At 39.0% G+C, this 17,400-nt stretch overlaps 1 protein-coding gene across 6 annotated transcripts in view; it reads left to right on the forward strand.

Moving 5' to 3' along the window:
- The window catches only part of NSD1 (nuclear receptor binding SET domain protein 1), a 208,850-nt gene that overhangs the window by 105,060 nt on the left and 86,390 nt on the right, over positions 1–17,400 (forward strand). For all 6 annotated transcript variants that reach the window (XM_049874394.1, XM_049874393.1, XM_049874397.1 and 3 more), the window contains exons 4-5: positions 5,833–6,005; positions 7,960–10,531. In XM_049874394.1, the coding sequence (XP_049730351.1) occupies positions 5,833–6,005; positions 7,960–10,531 (2,745 nt within the window). The remainder of the gene's footprint in view (positions 1–5,832; positions 6,006–7,959; positions 10,532–17,400) is intronic.

Genomic DNA, 17,400 nt, shown 5'->3' on the forward strand with positions numbered 1-17,400 from the left:
TTCTGTGGTACATAGAATCTCTGTGAGTCGGAATCAACTCGATTGGCCCAATGAGTTTGTTTTACGTTCTTTGGAACCCTGTTGTTGGGTGCGTAAATATTTACTATGGTTATGCCCCCTTGGTGTATTGACCCTTTAGTTATTATATTGTATCCTTCATTATCTTTTGTGATGGGTTTTAAAGTCTATTTTGTCACAGATTAATGTTGCCACTCCTGCTCTTCTTTGATTGTTGTTTGCTTGATATATTTTTTTCCATCCTTTGAGTCTTAGTTTGTGTCTTTAAGTCTGAGGTATGTCTCTTGTCGCAGCAGGTAGATGGATCGTGTTTTGTTAATCCATTCTGCCAATCTCTGTCTCTTTATTGGTGCATTTTGTCTGTTTATATTCAGTATAATTATTGATAAGTATGAGTTCAGTGCTGTCATTTTGATGTCTTTCTTTTGTGTGTTGTTTACAGTTTGGTTGTTCCACTTAATTTTCTGTGCTGAGTCATTTTTCTTTATGTATTTTCTTTTCGGCTTTTTCATTTTTGCTCATTTTGTATTTGCAGAGTCTTTGTGTTTTTCTTTTGATGTGTGGGATTGTTTCTTTTGTGGTTACCTTAGTATTTACCCTATTTTTCTAAGTTTAAACCAGTCTTTTATTTCTTTATATTGCCTTGACTTCCTCTCCATTTGAAAGATCTATGACTACATTTTTTTAGTCCCCATATTTTGTTTTAATGATGTCATCTTTTACATATGGACGTCTCTCGGTCCCTATTTTCATTTAGCTTTGATTTATTTTTGTGACTTCCCTATCTGGGTTGATACGTGGTTGCTCTGTCCTGTGTTCTAGCCTGGGGTTGTTACCTGATGTTATTGATTTCTAACCAGAGGACTCCCTTTAGAATTTCTTGTAATTTTGGTTTGGTTTTTGCAAATTACCAAAACTTCTGTTCATCTGGAAATGCCTTAATTTCACCATCATATTTGTGAGACAGTTTTACTGAATGTATTATTCTTGACTGGCAATTTTTTTCCTTCAAGGCTTTATATATGTCATCCCATTGCCTTCTTGCCTGCATGGTTTCTGCTGAGTAGTCCTAGCTAGCTTAAATCTTATTGACTCTCCTTTGTAGATGACTTTTTGTTTATCCCTAGCCACTGGTCATGTTCTCTCTTTATTTTTGTTTTGGCTAGTTTGATTATAATATTTCTTGGTGACTTTCTTTTGGGTCCTACCTTATGTGGGGTTCAAAGAATATCTTGGATAGCTATCTTCTCATCTTTCACAATATCAGGGAAGTTTTCTGCCAACAAATCTTCAATAATTCTCTCTGTATTTTCTGTTATCCCTCACTGTTCTGGTACTCCAGTCACTTGTAGGATATTCCTCTTGATAGAGTCCTGCATAATTCTTGGGGTTTCTTCATTTTTTTTTAGTTCTTTTATTTTTTCACAAATACATTGGTGGCAAGTGCTTTATCTTCAGTCTTACTAATTCTGACTTCCATTGCCTCAGTTTTGCTCCTGTGACTTTCTATTGAGTTATCTAATTCTGAAATTTTATTGTTAATCTTCAGAATTTCTGTTTGCTATCTCTCTATGGATTCTTGCAGCCTGTTGAATTTGTCATTGTGCTTTTCTATAATCTTAAGTTCTTCTGTTCCTTTATCTGTATGTTCCTTGGCTTGTTTTATATTTTACCTGATCTCCTGAAGAGTTCTGTATATTAATTTTTTGCATTCTACCTCTGGTAATTCCAAGGAGTTTCCTTCCTCTGGAAGATTTCTTGATTCTTTGTTTTGGGAGCTTGATGAAGCCGTGATGGTCTGCCTCTTTATGTGATTTGATATTGACTGTTGTCTCCGAGCCATCAATAAGTTATTATATTTATTCATGTTTTCTTACTGTGTCCTAGCTTTTTTTTTTTTTTTTTTATGCGCAAATAGGCTGCTTGAGTGAGCTAGTTTGATTATTGGCGCCTTTGAAGCTGTAATGTCTTGTCAGCAGGTGGTTAGAGCTGTTACTAAGTATGTGAGCCCAGGAGTCCATTGACTTTTCTTGTATGGATTAAGCTCAGGTGTCTAGATAGTCACCATGTTTGTGGTGCAGGATCTTACCTACAGTCCTAGACAAGCAGGGGTGATTGGAATAGGCACAGGTATCTGATTGTAGTAAGGAGGTCATGTGCTGAGTAAGGCAGGGGGCTGATGGGTGCTCTTGAGTGTCTGGGAGGAAAGCGTGTCCTTGTTCCTGAGAGAGTGTACACAGATGGGTTTTGCAGTGGGACTGTGAGCACCCAGTGCTGTTGGCCGTAAGGACCAGGAGGCACCACTTATTCTTGGACCCCTGTGGCAGATGGGTAGGTGGTATGGGTGGAGCCACCAGTCCTCAGGCCCCTGATGTGGGTATGTGAGGACCCTGCCTAATGGGCTGAACGGTGTCAGATGTCACAAACCTGCCAGTCTACCATATAGCTGTTATAATGAAGTTAGGCATCAAGTGTACATACCCTGTTGTACTGGGCTAATGAGGGCCTACACTGTTGAAATGGTCCCACATAAGTCTGTGCATGGGTGAAAGGCATTCAGAGTCCATGGACCCCTTATGCCTGTGCCTAGGCAAACGAGCTGTATCTGTCCTGAGTTCCTGGCTTAGGGCAGCTGGTAGATTATTTTTTCCTGTTTGTTAATTCACTCCCTCTCCCAGGCCAGAAGAATGACTCAGGGCACATGAGGAGCCCTACTTCCAGCCCAGGGGATGCGGCCAGGCAGTCACTGGAGCGGACCCAGGACCCTTTGCAGAGCGGGGAGGGAGCAGGGAGAGCGGTTCTTCTCAAATGAGGATGTTTTTTCATCCACATGATAATGTTAGACGCGTGTACTTATCTGTTGCTGATTGAGGGCCGCTTCTCACTCGTTCTGGAGGGTTGAGCCACTCTCCACTGCTCAGTCTCTCCCGACGTGGAAAACACGTCCTGAGCACCACTGCGTCCCTTACCAGGCTCATCAATCCATCTGGCCTGCAGGTGCGGGTTCCCATTGGGTCAGGTCTGGCAACTCCTTGCTGCTTCTGAACCTGCTCCTGAACTTTTTCTCCCTCCTCCTGCCACTCAGTCTGAATCCTCAACTTTGCCTTTGATGTTCAGCACTCCTGGATTGTCACATAAAATCGATTCACTTGTTTTTTTGGGGGGACTTTTTTGTAAGAGGGAACACCAGAAGCGTCTGACTGCTCCACTGTCTTGGCCCCGCCTCTACCACTCATTTATGAACTCACTGAAAACTGGCATTCTCTACTTTTTTTTTCTACTAACTTTAACCATTAATGACCTGGTGATGCAGTGGATACTAGTTTTTAGTTTTTAATTTTTAATTTTCTGTGGCATTTGTTAAAGATAAACCTCTATTCCCTCTTCCCCATGGTAGCCATCTCTTCCCTGACTTTCATGGTTCTCTTGTAGTATAATCCTTTTTTGCCTCTATTTCTTTTCATTATCCTTTGCTGAATTCTGCTCTTTTACCTTGCCTTTAAATGTTTTTTTTAGGAAACGGGGAGTTACTACTGAAGAAGTACTAAGTTTCTGTTTGCGGTGACAAAAAGCTATTGGAAATAGTAGTGATGGTCGCACAACACGTTGAATGTAATGACCATCACTGAATTGTATACCTAAAAATGGTTTAAATGGCAAATTTTTGTTATATATATTTCACCCTAATAAAATTAAAAACAAACAAAAAAGCCTATGGCTCCCCAGTTTAAGTGAGGTTCCTCATTGCCAGCCAGGAAAATGGCCAAGCTCTTAATGTAGCTTCCAAGCTTTCAGGCCTGGCCCCTATTTACCTTACTTTGTTTCTCTTTCCTTCTACCATATGACATAGTGTTTGTAGTTCACAGCTGTTCCATTTTCTTTTATTCATGCTTTTGAGGATTTCTGTCCCTAACAAATACCTATTTACCTTTAAAAGTTCTGCCCCTGTGTCTCAGTCTTAATCCAGTCAATGACTTGTACTTTTTATTGTTATCTTAAAAAAGTGAGTATTTATGTTACTGCAGTTATCATGCTCTCTTATAATCTGTACCCACTAGGCAGTGAATTCCTGTCACTCTTCTGTAGGGTGTGGCGTATCTGTAGTGCTGGCATATCATAAGTGCTCAGTCTGTGTTAGTTGAGTTTATTTATTCATGAGAAAATCATTTGGTTGTCAAATTGAGCTTGTTTATTGTTGTTATATGCTGTTGAGTCGGTTTCAACTCATAGTGACCCTGTAGGACAGAGTAGAACTGCCTCATAGGGTTTCCAAGGAGCACCTGGTAGATTCGAACTGTGGACCTTTTGGTTAGCAGCTATAGCTCTTAACCACTGTGCCACCAGGGCTCTGAACCTTTATATAGGTACATATATAGCAAATTTGATCCTCTTTAGAAGGTGGTTTGTTCTGAAGGATTTAATTTAGTAGGTGGGGACTAAGGAATTAGTCTAGTTTTTTTTTTTTTTTTAATAGAGCTAGCTTTTTAAATGGACTAAAATTAGAAAATTTAACCTGCTTTTAAGTGTATTAAGATGTATTTTTATAGAAAAAACAACTATTTCAGCTACTCATAAAGTACTTATTGTGCATTTTTGAAAATAGCAATTTATAAGAGAAGCTACCATTGACATTTACTTAACATTTTGGCTATGTTCCAATTGCTGTGGATATGGAAGTTTTGAAAATACTTATAGCTCTTTATACCTGTACTGAAGATCAGTTTATAAACATTCTTCCCTTTCTTCTTTGTTTTTTATCATTGTGAAGGAAGTAGGCTTTTCCTGTTTTTTCAAAGAGGTGTTTGGATTCTCTTTTCAGAGGGGAGGTGTTTGAAACAGGATATAGTTCTAAGGAAATTAGATGTGAATTTTTATATAAGATTTTATCTTCATTTTCTTTTTTAAAAAGAAACAAATCAGTAAAGCTTGTGTGTAGCCCTGACTATACGTCTTTGATCACTAAGTGTTGAGTGTATGCAAGGAACATAAAACAGATAAATCTGATTGAAATCTTTTCTGGGTGGGATTTGTGCTGCCTTTTTTTTTTTTTTTTTTGGTAATTGCATTCTTAGAACTTTGGACAACCGAGGAACTGTAGACTGATTTCTTCCTGTTTGTACTACTATTGAGATTTCTTTTTCTTTTTTTTTCCCCCTTAATTTCTCTATATTGAAACTATCAAATTGCACTTTTTCAAGGAAGTCAGTGTTTTACTATCTGTCCCTGAATTTGCCTTCTCTGAAGTCACTGTATTTTACTGAGGATAATAACTACTTATTTCTTAGGGTTGTTGTGAGGAATTCATGTATAGCATCTAACATAATGCCTGGCCTAGCATAGCTACTCCATAAATGGTACTGTGTTGAAACATTTCTTCCTCCCTATAGTTTAGCCTAATGTTTTTAGATTTTTCTTGGTTGATTATTATATTTATGTTGCCGCAACTTAATATATTTGTATTTTCTGGCAATGAGGCTGTAGCACTTTATAGACTGATGGTAAGTTGGCTGCTACGTTAATTTGCTTTGTGATTAGCTAATGAGCCTCTAACTGTATTGGAATATATAGCATGTCAGAAGACTCAACATTGAATTCTTTCATAAACTTTAAGCATTTTCTTGCCCTATGAATTGAATATTTTAAATTTTCGGGTCCTTGTACCTGATCAGCTTCAGGGTTTCTCGTTCTCTAGGCATTTTAACATGCTGATTCTTTGTAATCAGAGGCTTCTATGGCACCAGTGGCGTGGCTATTCTGTTGATGATGAACATTCATCTCTTTAAAGTAATAGAACTGGTTCTTATCCTTATCTAGTTTCCAATCGGAGGCCCTATCGGCAGTACTACGTGGAGGCTTTTGGAGACCCTTCTGAGAGAGCCTGGGTGGCTGGAAAAGCAATCGTCATGTTTGAAGGCAGACATCAATTCGAAGAGCTACCTGTCCTTAGGAGAAGAGGGAAGCAGAAAGAAAAAGGATATAGGCATAAGGTAAAAAATAAAAAAATCCTCTTTTAAATTATCTACTTGGGGGTGAGAGGGCAAGGAGGAAGCAGGGAGAAAGTATTAGGTTTTTGGGACATAAGCTCTTTCCTTTGGTAGTAGGATATCTGTGAAAAATAACTGAGAAGCAGTTATTTGGTTGTTGTTGTTTGTATTTATATTCAAATTTTGGCTACCTTTGCCATGTCTTTTAGAGAAGTAGTAGTACAACATGGCATGACCAGTCTTCTCTGGCTCTATCTTATATAAGAAGAAAGTAATCAGCACAATGAAATATTCTATTTCTCATTGTCTGGATTAATTATTTTTCTTAAAAATGAGAAAGATAAGACTTTTTCTTGTTGTGTTGTTTCATCTTTTTTTCAATCTTTAAACTTGCAGTTTCTTATCTGGTTATAGTTTAATCAAGAACAGTGTGTTTTTCTTTCTTTTGTTTGATATTTTGTGTTAAAGTTGGCCTAGTAAAATTATGACTTATTTTCTTTTAATACTCCTTTATAGTCAGTTCTAGGAGGGGAAGTAGTTGCAGTTTCATGCTCCTCTGTGATTACATACTTGTAAATTGTTTTTAGTAAATCATAATTAGGATAATTAAGAGGCAGTATATGGGCCCTGCCACTTTTAACTTCTTTAAAACCAGTATAATAGCATCTATCTTGTAGAACTGCTGTGAGGATTAGAAATAAATACAATATGTCATAAGGTTGATGCTCCAAAAAATTAGTATCTGCTGCTGTTAGGATGAAGGATGCTAACTGCATCCTTTCTTATAGTTTGGCTGGTTGTTGGTGGGGAGGTATCTGAAGTGCTTTTGTGTCAAGCCTTTAGCTATGTAAATTTACCAACTTGCTTTTCAGAGGAATTCACTAGGGCTTTCAAATTTTGGGAAATTGATTTACTCTGGTCACAGTCATGAGAATTAGTGAGTGAGAAAGAGTGTGTTTGCGTGTAAAATGAACCGAGTGGTCAGTTTATTGCCTTATTAAGAGGAGTCCACTTACCCAGTGACCTGAATTTTTATATACTGTGCTGAACATCCCTTCACAAATATTAAAGTATTTATGAACACTAACTGGTAGTTACAGCCTTGATTAGCATATATTATATGAAGTCAGGGAAGGAAATAAGAGCCTGGAAAATTAGGTATATTTCACAGAGCCTCAGTGTCCTCATGCTGTGAGGAAACAACAAAAAAAGAGCATATCCGATTTGTTATACCTGCCTGAAATATATGATTAAGCCCAGGAGATAGTTTTATAATCCAAGCTGTATGTATCGTGTATAAGAATCTTGATTAGCCAGGAGTCCAGTGATAACCAGAGGTTCGAGTTTCTTGTTCCCTAGGGGCAGTTCTGTTCTGTCCTGTAGGGTCGCTGTGAGTCGGAATCGACTCCATGGCAACGGGTATGGTATGTATGGGTAGGAGTAGTTCTGACCTGGTTATTTCTCCTGCTCTGTTTTTTCCATATTCCTTTTCTTTAGCCTTTTGCTTTCCCATTTGTGCAACTGATCGTGTGCTTGTCCTTCTTAAATTGGGAAGAAAATAAATCCTAATTCTAAGGTGCTTAAGGGGTAGGCAGGAAGGGTCTGAGTATTCCTTGATTTAGAAATGGTGGTGTTTTCAGTTTTAATCTATGTAATGGTCTATTCCTTTGTGCTTATAGAGGCAGGAAGGATGGAGGGTTTGTGGGATCAACCCTTTCTCTAATGATAGATCATAGTGGTAACAGTAGTGTTTGGGAATCCCTACTGGGTAAGTTCTAGGTGAACTGTGGTTGCTAACCACCTGGCCAGTTCCATTTAAGAAGCCTTGGAGAGGTGCAGCAAGGTTTGGGAAAAAAGCTTTTTGATTTGAGAGATGTTTACTGATCATCTCTTTGTTTTCTCTCCCATTCTGTTGATAAGTGATACTCTTTTTTTTTTTTCTTCCTTTAAATTCTAGGTTCCTCAGAAAATTTTGAGTAAATGGGAAGCCAGTGTTGGTCTTGCTGAACAGTATGATGTTCCCAAAGGGCCAAAGAACCGAAAATGTGTCAGAAGTTCGATCAAGTTGGACAGTGAGGAGGATATGCCTTTTGAGGACTGTACAAATGACCCTGAATCAGAACATGATCTTTTGCTTAATGGCTGTTTGAATTCTCTGGCTTTTGACTCTGAACATTCTGCAGATGAGAAGGAAAAGCCATGTGCTAAGTCTCGAGTCAGAAAGAGCTCTGATAATCCAAAAAGGACTAGTGTGAAAAAGAGCCACATGCAATTTGAAGCACATAAGGAAGAACGGAGGGGAAAGATTCCAGAGAACCTTGGCCTAAACTTTATTTCTGGGGATGTATCTGATAAGCAGGCCTCTAATGAACTTTCCAGGATAGCAAACAGCCTCACAGGGTCCAACACTGCCCCAAGAAGTTTCCTGTTTTCTTCTTGTGGAAAAAACACTGCAAAGAAAGAATTTGAGAGTTCAAATTGTGACTCTTTACTGGGCTTGCCTGAGGGTGCCTTGATCTCTAAACGTTCTGGGGAAAAGAAGAAACCCCAAAGAGGTCTGGTTTGCAGTTCAAAGGTGCAGCTCTGCTATATTGGAGCGGGTGATGAGGAAAAGCGAAGTGATTCCATTAGCATCTGTACCACTTCTGATGATGGAAGCAGTGATCTGGATCCTGTAGATCAGAGCTCAGAGTCTGATAACAGTGTCCTTGAAATTACGGATGCTTTTGATAGAACTGAGAACATGTTATCCATGCAGAAAAATGAAAAGATAAAGCATTCTCGGTTTCCTGCCACAAACACTAGGGTAAAAGCAAAGCAAAAGTCCCTCATTACCAACTCACATACAGACCACTTAATGGATTGTACTAAGACGGCAGAGCCCGGAACTGAGACATCTCAGGTTAATCTCTCTGATCTTAAGGCATCCACCCTTGTCTGTAAACCCTCCTCGGACTTTAGAAATGACAGTCTCCCTCCAAAATTCAACACATCACCAAGCATTTCCAGTGAGAACTCACTAATAAAGGGTGCAAATACAAATCAAGCTCTGTTACATTCAAAAAGTAAACAGCCCAAGATCCGAAGTATAAAATGCAAACACAAAGAAAATCCAGTTGTGGTAGAACCCCCAGCTACAAATGAGGACTGTAGTTTGAAATGCTGCTCTTCTGATACCAAAGGCTCTCCTTTGGCCAGCATTTCCAAAAGTGGGAAAGTGGATGGGCTGAAACTACTGAGCAACATGCATGAGAAAACCAGGGATTCGAGTGACATAGAAACAGCAGTGGTGAAACACGTTCTGTCTGAGTTGAAGGAACTCTCCTATAGATCCTTAAGTGAGGATGTCAGTGATTCTGGAACATCAAAGCCATCAAAACCATTACTTTTTACTTCTGCCTCTGGCCAGAATCATATACCGATTGAACCAGACTACAAATTCAGCACATTACTAATGATGTTGAAAGATATGCATGATAGTAAGACCAAGGAGCAACGGTTGATGACTGCTCAAAACCTGGTCTCCTATCGGAGTCCTGGTCCTGGGGATTGTTCTACTAGTAGTCCTGCAGGGGTTTCTAGGATCTTGGTTTCAGGAGGCTCCAACCACAATTCAGAAAAAAATGGAGATGGCACTCAGGACTCAGCCCATCCCCGCCCTAGTGGGGGCGACGCTGTACTGTCTGGGGAGTTGTCTACCTCCTTACCTGGCTTAGTGTCTGACAGAAGAGATCTTCCTGCTTCTGGGAAAAGTCGTTCAAACTGTGTTACTAGGCGCAACTGTGGGCGATCAAAGCTGTCATCCAGATTGCAAGATGGTTTTTCAGCCCAGTTGGGAAAGAACACAGTGAACCGGAAGGCCTTAAAAACAGAGCGCAAAAGAAAATTGAACCGGATTCCAGGTGTGACTCTTCAGGCTGCGCTGCAAGGAGACAGAGAAAATGGAGCCTCAGTGAGTGTCTCTTCAAGGGGTGGGGGAGAAGACCATGGTAAAGAAGAGCCCCTTCAATTAAAGGGCCATTTAACAAGTGAAGATTGTGACCATTTTTCTGATGTTCATTTTGGTAACAAGGTCAAACAGTCTGACCTTGATAAAATTCCTGAGAAAGCCCCCTCTTTTGAAAACAGAAAAGGCCCAGAACTGGACTCCGAAATGAACAGTGAGAATGATGGACACAATGGTGTACATCAAGTGGTGCCTAAAAAGCGGTGGCAGCGTTTAAACCAAAGGCGCACTAAACCTCGTAAGCGCACTAACAGATTTAGGGAGAAAGAAAACTCTGAGGGTGCCTTTGGGGTCTTGCTTCCTGGTGACCCTGTGCAGAAGGGGGGTGACTTCTCTGAGCATAGACCTCCTACTTCGACAAACGTACTGGAAGATGCACTGACAGATCCGAATTGTGCAGGCCGCTTAGATTCAGCTGGGCCACGGTTGAATGTTTGTGATAAGACCAGTGCTAGCACTGAGGAGATGGAAAAGGAACCAGGAATTCCCAGTTTGACCCCCCAGTCTGAGCTCCCGGAACCAGGTAAGGACTTCCACCTATGATAGAAGGGGAGCAGTGAAGATGATGATAATGTTGCCCTTCTGAAGTTGGTCTGTTTTAATGGAAGGGTTAAGTGTGAGTTGGGATGGAAGGATTATCCTATGACATGAAGAAAGGGCTTTATGTAGAAGGATATGAATTTTGAGGACTGGGTATCTGTATACTCTCAGAAATTAAATTTCACCAGAGCTCCTTTTTTTTTTTTTTCTCCTTTTAGTTTGTCCCAAGAACATTTTTGCTCCTGTTCCCCCCATAATCTATGAAATTTTGGGGACTTAATCTGTTGCTGCAGGTAATTGAGTGGCTCTGTACTGTCACTTGAGTCCACTGCTTGAGAAATTTTAATCCAGTTGTTATATACTGAAAGTAAACAGCAGAAAGCAAATTTTATTGGATGCTAGCCTTCCTTTGACCACAACTTTTGAGAGGTCTATGTGTTACATAGAAAAAGTGAATGTGCTTTTTTAAAAAATGAAAGTATTCTATAATACTTATTTGAATATCTTATATGTCTTAAATCCCCTCTGGAATGAGGTTTGATAATAAATAAAAATGCTCGAAGCACCAGGGTGTCCTACCTTAGCAGCAGAAGGGAAATAGCAAAAGTCTTTGAAGATATTCCTGTTTAACACTGTGATTACTGAGGATAAAACTGAGTGTCCTTAAACGTAAGATTTCTGAAGTTATTTACTATATTAGATTCATTTTTTTCTAACAGTTTTTTTTTTGAGTTATCATTCACGTAACATAAAATTCATAAAATTTAAAGTTTACAATTCAGTGTTTTTTTAAGTATATTTACAGAGATGTGCATCAGTCAGCGTGATCAATTTTAGAACATTTTCATCACCCCAGAAAGGAACCGAGTACCCTTTACCAGTCTCCTTCTCCTTTCCTTCAGTTTATAGATTTGCCTATTGTGTACATTTTATATAAATGGAATCATACATGTAGTATATGGGCTTTTGTGACTGGCTTCTTTCACTTACTGTAACGTTTACAAGGCCTGTCCATGTTGTAGCATGTATCGGACTTCATTCCTTTTTAGTGCTGAATAATTTTCCATTGTGTGGATGTATCACGTTTTATTTCTGTCTTCATTAGTTGATGGACATTTGGGTTGTTTTCAGTTTTTGCTGTTATGAATAATCTATGAAGATTTGTGTATAACTTTTTGTATGGACAGTTGTTTTCATTTCTTAGGTACTTACATAAGAGTGGAATTGCTGGGTCATATGGTTGGCGTAGTGGTTAAGTGCTAAGGCTGCTAACCAAAGGGTTGGCAGTTCGAATCTGCCAGGTGCTCCTTGGAAACTCTGTGGGGCAGTTCTACTCTGTCCTATAGGGTCTCTATGAGTCAGAATAGACTCAATGGCACTGGGTTTTTTGGTTTTTTTTTTAATGTTTGGTAACTGTTAAACTGTTCAAGGAACTGCAAGATTGATTTCCAGAGTAGCTGTACTATTCCACATTCCTACCAGCAGGGTGTGAGGGTTCCAGTTTCTCCATATCCTCACCAATACTTGTTATTTATCTGACTTTTTGATTATAGCTGTTCTAGTTTTTTTTTTTAGTGTACATGAAGTGGTATCTCGCTGTGGTTTTGATTTGCATTTCCCGGATGAGTAATGACGTTAACCATCTTTTCATGTGTTTGTTGGCCATTTATATATCTTTTTTGGTAAAATCCCTATTCAAGTCCTTTGCCCATTTTTTGATTGTCTTTTTTGTTGAGTTGTAGGACTTCTTTATATATTCTGAATATTAAGTCTTTATCAGATACATGGTTCCCAAATATTTTCTCCCATTCTGTAGTTGTCTTTTTGTTGAAAAAGTCCTTTGATGCCCAAAACTTTTTACTTTTGATAAAGTTCAGTTTGTCATTTTTGTCCTTTGTTGCTCATTCATTTGGTCATGTCAAGGAATCTGTTGTCAAAAACTAGGTCTCGAAACATTACTCCTGTGTTTTGCTCTAAGAGTTTTATGGTTTTAGTTCTAACATTTGGCCATTGATTCATTTTGAGTTAATCTTCGTATATGGTGTGAAGTATGGGTCCAGTTTTGTTCTTTTGCATCTGGAGATCTAGTTGTCTCAGCACCATTTATTGAAGAGACTTTATTTCCCCCATTGAATGGACATAGCACCGTAGTTGAAAATCATTTGCACATATAGATGTTTGGGTTTATTTCTGGCCTCTTAATTTTATTCCGTGGTCTGTGTGCCTGTTATTATGTCAGTGGCACACTAGTTTGATTACTGTAGTTTTATGTATGTTTTGAAATCAGGAAGTATGAGTCCTCCTACTTTGTCCTTTTTTTTTTCAAAGCCACTTGCAGTTTCATATAAATGTGAGAATTGGCTTTTCCGTTTTTGCAAAGAAGCCTGTTGGGATTTTGTTAGGTTTTGCGTTGAATCCATAGGTCGCTTTGGGTAGCATTGACACCTTAACAATATTAAGTCTTCTAGTCCATGAACACATAATGTTTTCCCATTTGCCATCATCCCTTGGTATCTGCAGGGGGCTTGGTTCCAGGGTCCCCGCAGATAGCAAAATCCGTGGGTACTCAAGTCTCATATAAAATTGCATAGTATTTTCATACAACCTATGCACTTTCTCATGTATACGTTAAATTATCTGTAGATTACTTATAATACCTAATACAGTGTAAATGCAATGGAAAAAGTTGTTTTATCACAATCGAAGACTTGCCCAGAAAGGTAGTCTAAATGCAATGGAAAAAGTTGTTTTATCACAATTGAAGACTTGCCCAGAAAGGTAGTCTTTCTCTTCTGTGAGTTTCTTGAGTTCGTTGGGAATGCTGATGCTTCCTGGGCATCAGCCAGTGCCGATTGGCCCATGATCTTGAAGTTCTGGAGGCTGTAGTGCTTTACATAGCTAGCCAGCCATCCTTTCCTAGCCTTGAACTCCTTCCTCTCGCTTCCTCAACCCCCTCACACTTTACCTTTGAAGGATTACTTTGACCACTGAATTACTTCTTAGGAGCCAATTTTTCACAGAAACAAAGGGTGCACACAACATAAGTAGCGAACTTACGGGACACTAGGTGAACAATGCTCAAACAACAAGTGCTGGAGAGAGACCGAGGATCTGTAAAATGGCGGGAGGCTACAGCAGGAGATGCCTACACATCACTTCATTCTCATGTATTCAGCATAGTGCTTGGTGCAAGGAGAATTCAGGTTTTGCTTTTTAGAACCACACCCCCCCCCCCCCGAATATTTTCAATCCACAGTTGGTTGAATCCGTGGATGCGGAGGGCTGACTGTATTTAGGTCTTTTTAAATTTCTTTCAGCAACGTTTTATAGTTTATATTGTACAAATCTTTCACTTCCTTGATTAAATTTATTCCTAGATACTTTATTCTTCTGCATGCTATTGTAAGTGGAATTGCTTTTTTACTTTCCTTTTTAGATCGTGCATTGCTGCTATATAGAAACCGAAGTGATTTTTGTGTGTTGACCTTGCAACTTGCTGAATTCACTTATAATTTCTAGTAGCTTTCTTGTGGATTCTTTGGGATTTTCTATATATAGGATCATATTTCTGATCTGTGATAAGATTTTAATTTGATAAGGGATTATGTCTAATCTGTAGGTCAATTTGGGCAGCCTTGCCATTTTAACAATATTAAGCCTTCTGTCTATGAACACAGATTTCTTTCCATTTATATAGGTCTTCTTTAATTTCTTACAATAACATTGTATAGTTTTCAGTGTACAAGTCTTACACTTCTTGTGTTAAATTTATCCCTAATTTTATTGTTTTTGATGCTATTATTTGTAATTGTTTTTTAAATGCAATTCTCAGATTGTTCATTACACGTATATGGAAATACAGATGACTTTTATATATTGATCTTGTATCCTGAAATCTTGCTGAACTTTTTATTAGCTCTAATAGTTTTTTCTTGGATTCCTTAGGATTTTCTACACACAAGATCGTGTCATCTGCAAATATAGTTTTACTTCTTCCTTTCTAATCTGGCTGTTTTTTCTTTCCCCTAGATTTTCTGGCTAGAGCCTCCAGTACAGTACTGAGTATAAACAGCAAGAGGGCAGCATCCTTGTCTGGTTCTTAATACTAAGTGGAAAGCAGTCGATCTTACAGTATTGATGTTTAACTGTGGGTTTCAAGGATGACCTGTTAGGTTGAGAAAGTACCTTTCTACTGCTAGTTTAATTTGTGAAATGGTTTTTCTGTATCAGTTGATACTAGCATGTGGTTTTTGTTGTTTGTTGTTAGGTGCTGTTGAGTTGGTTCCAACTTATTAGCAACCTTACGTGTAACAGAACAAAATGTTGCCCTGTCTGTTTATTAATATCATGTATTACCTTGATTGATTTTCATACCCCCCTGTACACCTCATTATGGACTAGCTCATTCTCTGACATTTCACATTTATGACAATAGTAAAAAAATCTATCTTTCTATCTTGCACATTAACAGTGTACGTCTGGCAGTAACGAACGCTGAGGTGCGAGGCAAGAGTAACTCTGGCGGCGATGGTTAAGGTTATGTGTCACCTTGGCTAGACTGTGAATCTGAGCGGTTTGGCAATTATGTGATGATGTAATTTGGCAGTTACGTAATGATGACTACATTTTGTGATCCCCTGTTTTTGCATGATACTGATTTTCACGTAATGACCTGGTCTGTGGAACCTAACTATGTTGGTAAGTGAGGAGTGGGTATGCTGAACGTACCTTGTACTCCTGGGAAAATTCCTACTTGGTCACGATGTATAATCCTACTTTTGTATGTTACTGGATTCAACTTCCTGTATTTTGTTGAAGTTTGTCTTGTCTGTATTCATATTGGTCTGTAATTTTTGTGTGCTATTTTTGGTAACAGGGTAATACCGTTTTCATGGTATGAGTTGTGACACAAGTAGATTCTTAAGTAACACTTTCCCACAACTTGATTATGGCCCTTTCCTAATTTACTGACTTTTATTTTTCCCTGTCACTGTTCAGGGCTATATAGGTGGCTTTCAGTTCAAGTGTCAAATTTATGCCAGACTAGGAGAGAATTCTTTCGACATGATGTTTGTGCTTTTGCTCTAAAGTGTAGGGGTTTGCATCTCATTTCTCAGTTTTGCTGAGGTTCAAAGAATTTATCCCTTTCTTTTTCTCTGTGGTATTACTTTATTCCTTCTGGTTCTAGTTTTCTGTAGTAGATGTCAGACCCGGGGTAATGTTTATTCTTTGCCCAGGGCATTGCTATTCAAAGTAGAAACCAAAAACTCATTGCCATTTTGACTCATAGCAATCCTATAGGACAGAGAAGAACTGCCCCATAGAGTTTCCAAGGAGCGCCTGGTGGATTAAGACTGCCAACCTTTTGCTTAGCGGCCATAGCTCTTAAGCACTGTGCCACCAGGGCTTCTGCTCAAATTAGGGTTGCCTGTAAACAGTCCCTATTGAGAGGAGATAAGTTTGTATATTGTGAACAGCCCTTTTTAAACTTTCATGGCAAAATAATTCTGTCTTTGAGTTCACTAATTAAAAAAAAACAAAACTGGGCTTGTATTTTGTATGTTTTATTTTATTCTTCTAGTAATTCAAACATGATTCGAGAAGCAGTTGTTTGGGACACTTAGCTCCCACCTTCAGTCAGAATCTTAGTTTTCTCTTTTTTCAGTGCCAAGGAGAAGAGGTTTTTCTTTCTGGATTTTATGGCTTTTTTTTGGTGTGAATCTTATATCTTCTGGCTTTGGGTTGGAACTGCTTTCTAGTTAGCCTAATTCCATGTTTGGTTTAGCCTAGATTCCCCTACTTATGGCTCTAGAAGTCCTTATTTGAAGCTTCTGGTATCAGATTTCTTACCTAGCCCACTCTCCTGTCCATACTGGGCCGACTTTTCATCCAGGTCCTTTTTCTTTGGCATCCTTTCCCTTCTGCAGTGCCTTTATAGACCTGCTCTATAGCTAGCAAATATGGTCAGGTGATTGCCAGAAATCATCCTCCCTTCATGTTGTTCTGTTACTAATACTCGTGAGTGTACTGTGAAAAAGGTACTGTTTTTCTTTAGGTATATCTTACAGATTTCTTTTAGACTCAGGCCACAGTTGAATGTTTGTGAATTTCCATATTGATCCCCCAGTCTGATGATATTATAATATTTCAAATATTTTAGATATAATTTTTATGTATTTTTAATTGTGTTTTAGATGAAGGTTTACAGAACAAACTAGTTTCTCATTAAACAGTACATACATTGTTTTATGACACTGGTTAACAATCCTATGACATGTCAGTATGCTCGTTTCTCAACCTTCAGTTCCCTGTTACCAGCTTTCCTGTCCCCTCTTGCCTTCTAGTCCTTGCCCCCGAGCTGGTGTGCACCTTTACTCTCATTTTGTTCTATGGGCCTGTGACTCATCTTTGGCTACAGGGTTAACCTCAGGAGTGACTTCATTACTGAGCTAAAAGGGTGTCCAGGGGCCGTATTCTCAGGGTTTCTCCAGTCTCTGTCAGGACAGTAAGTCTGGTCTTTTTTTGTGTGTGTGTGCTTTAAGTGAAAGTTTACAAATCAAGTCAGTCTCTCATACAAAAAAATATATATACACCTTACTATATACTCCTAGTTGCTCTCCACATAATGAGACAGCACCCTGTTCCCCACTGTCTATTTTCGTGTCCATTTGCCTAGCTTCTGACCCCCTCTGCCCTCTCATCTCCCCTCCAGAAAGGAGATTCCCACATAGTGTCATGTGTCTACTTGATCCAAGAAGCTCATTCCTTACCAGTATGATTTTGTATCCCATAGTCCAGTCCAATCCCTGTATGAAGAGTTGGCTTTGGGAATGGCTCAGGTCTTGGACTAAC

This window comes from Elephas maximus, chromosome 2, assembly GCF_024166365.1.
Source record: "Elephas maximus indicus isolate mEleMax1 chromosome 2, mEleMax1 primary haplotype, whole genome shotgun sequence".
Lineage (NCBI taxonomy): Eukaryota > Metazoa > Chordata > Mammalia > Proboscidea > Elephantidae > Elephas > Elephas maximus.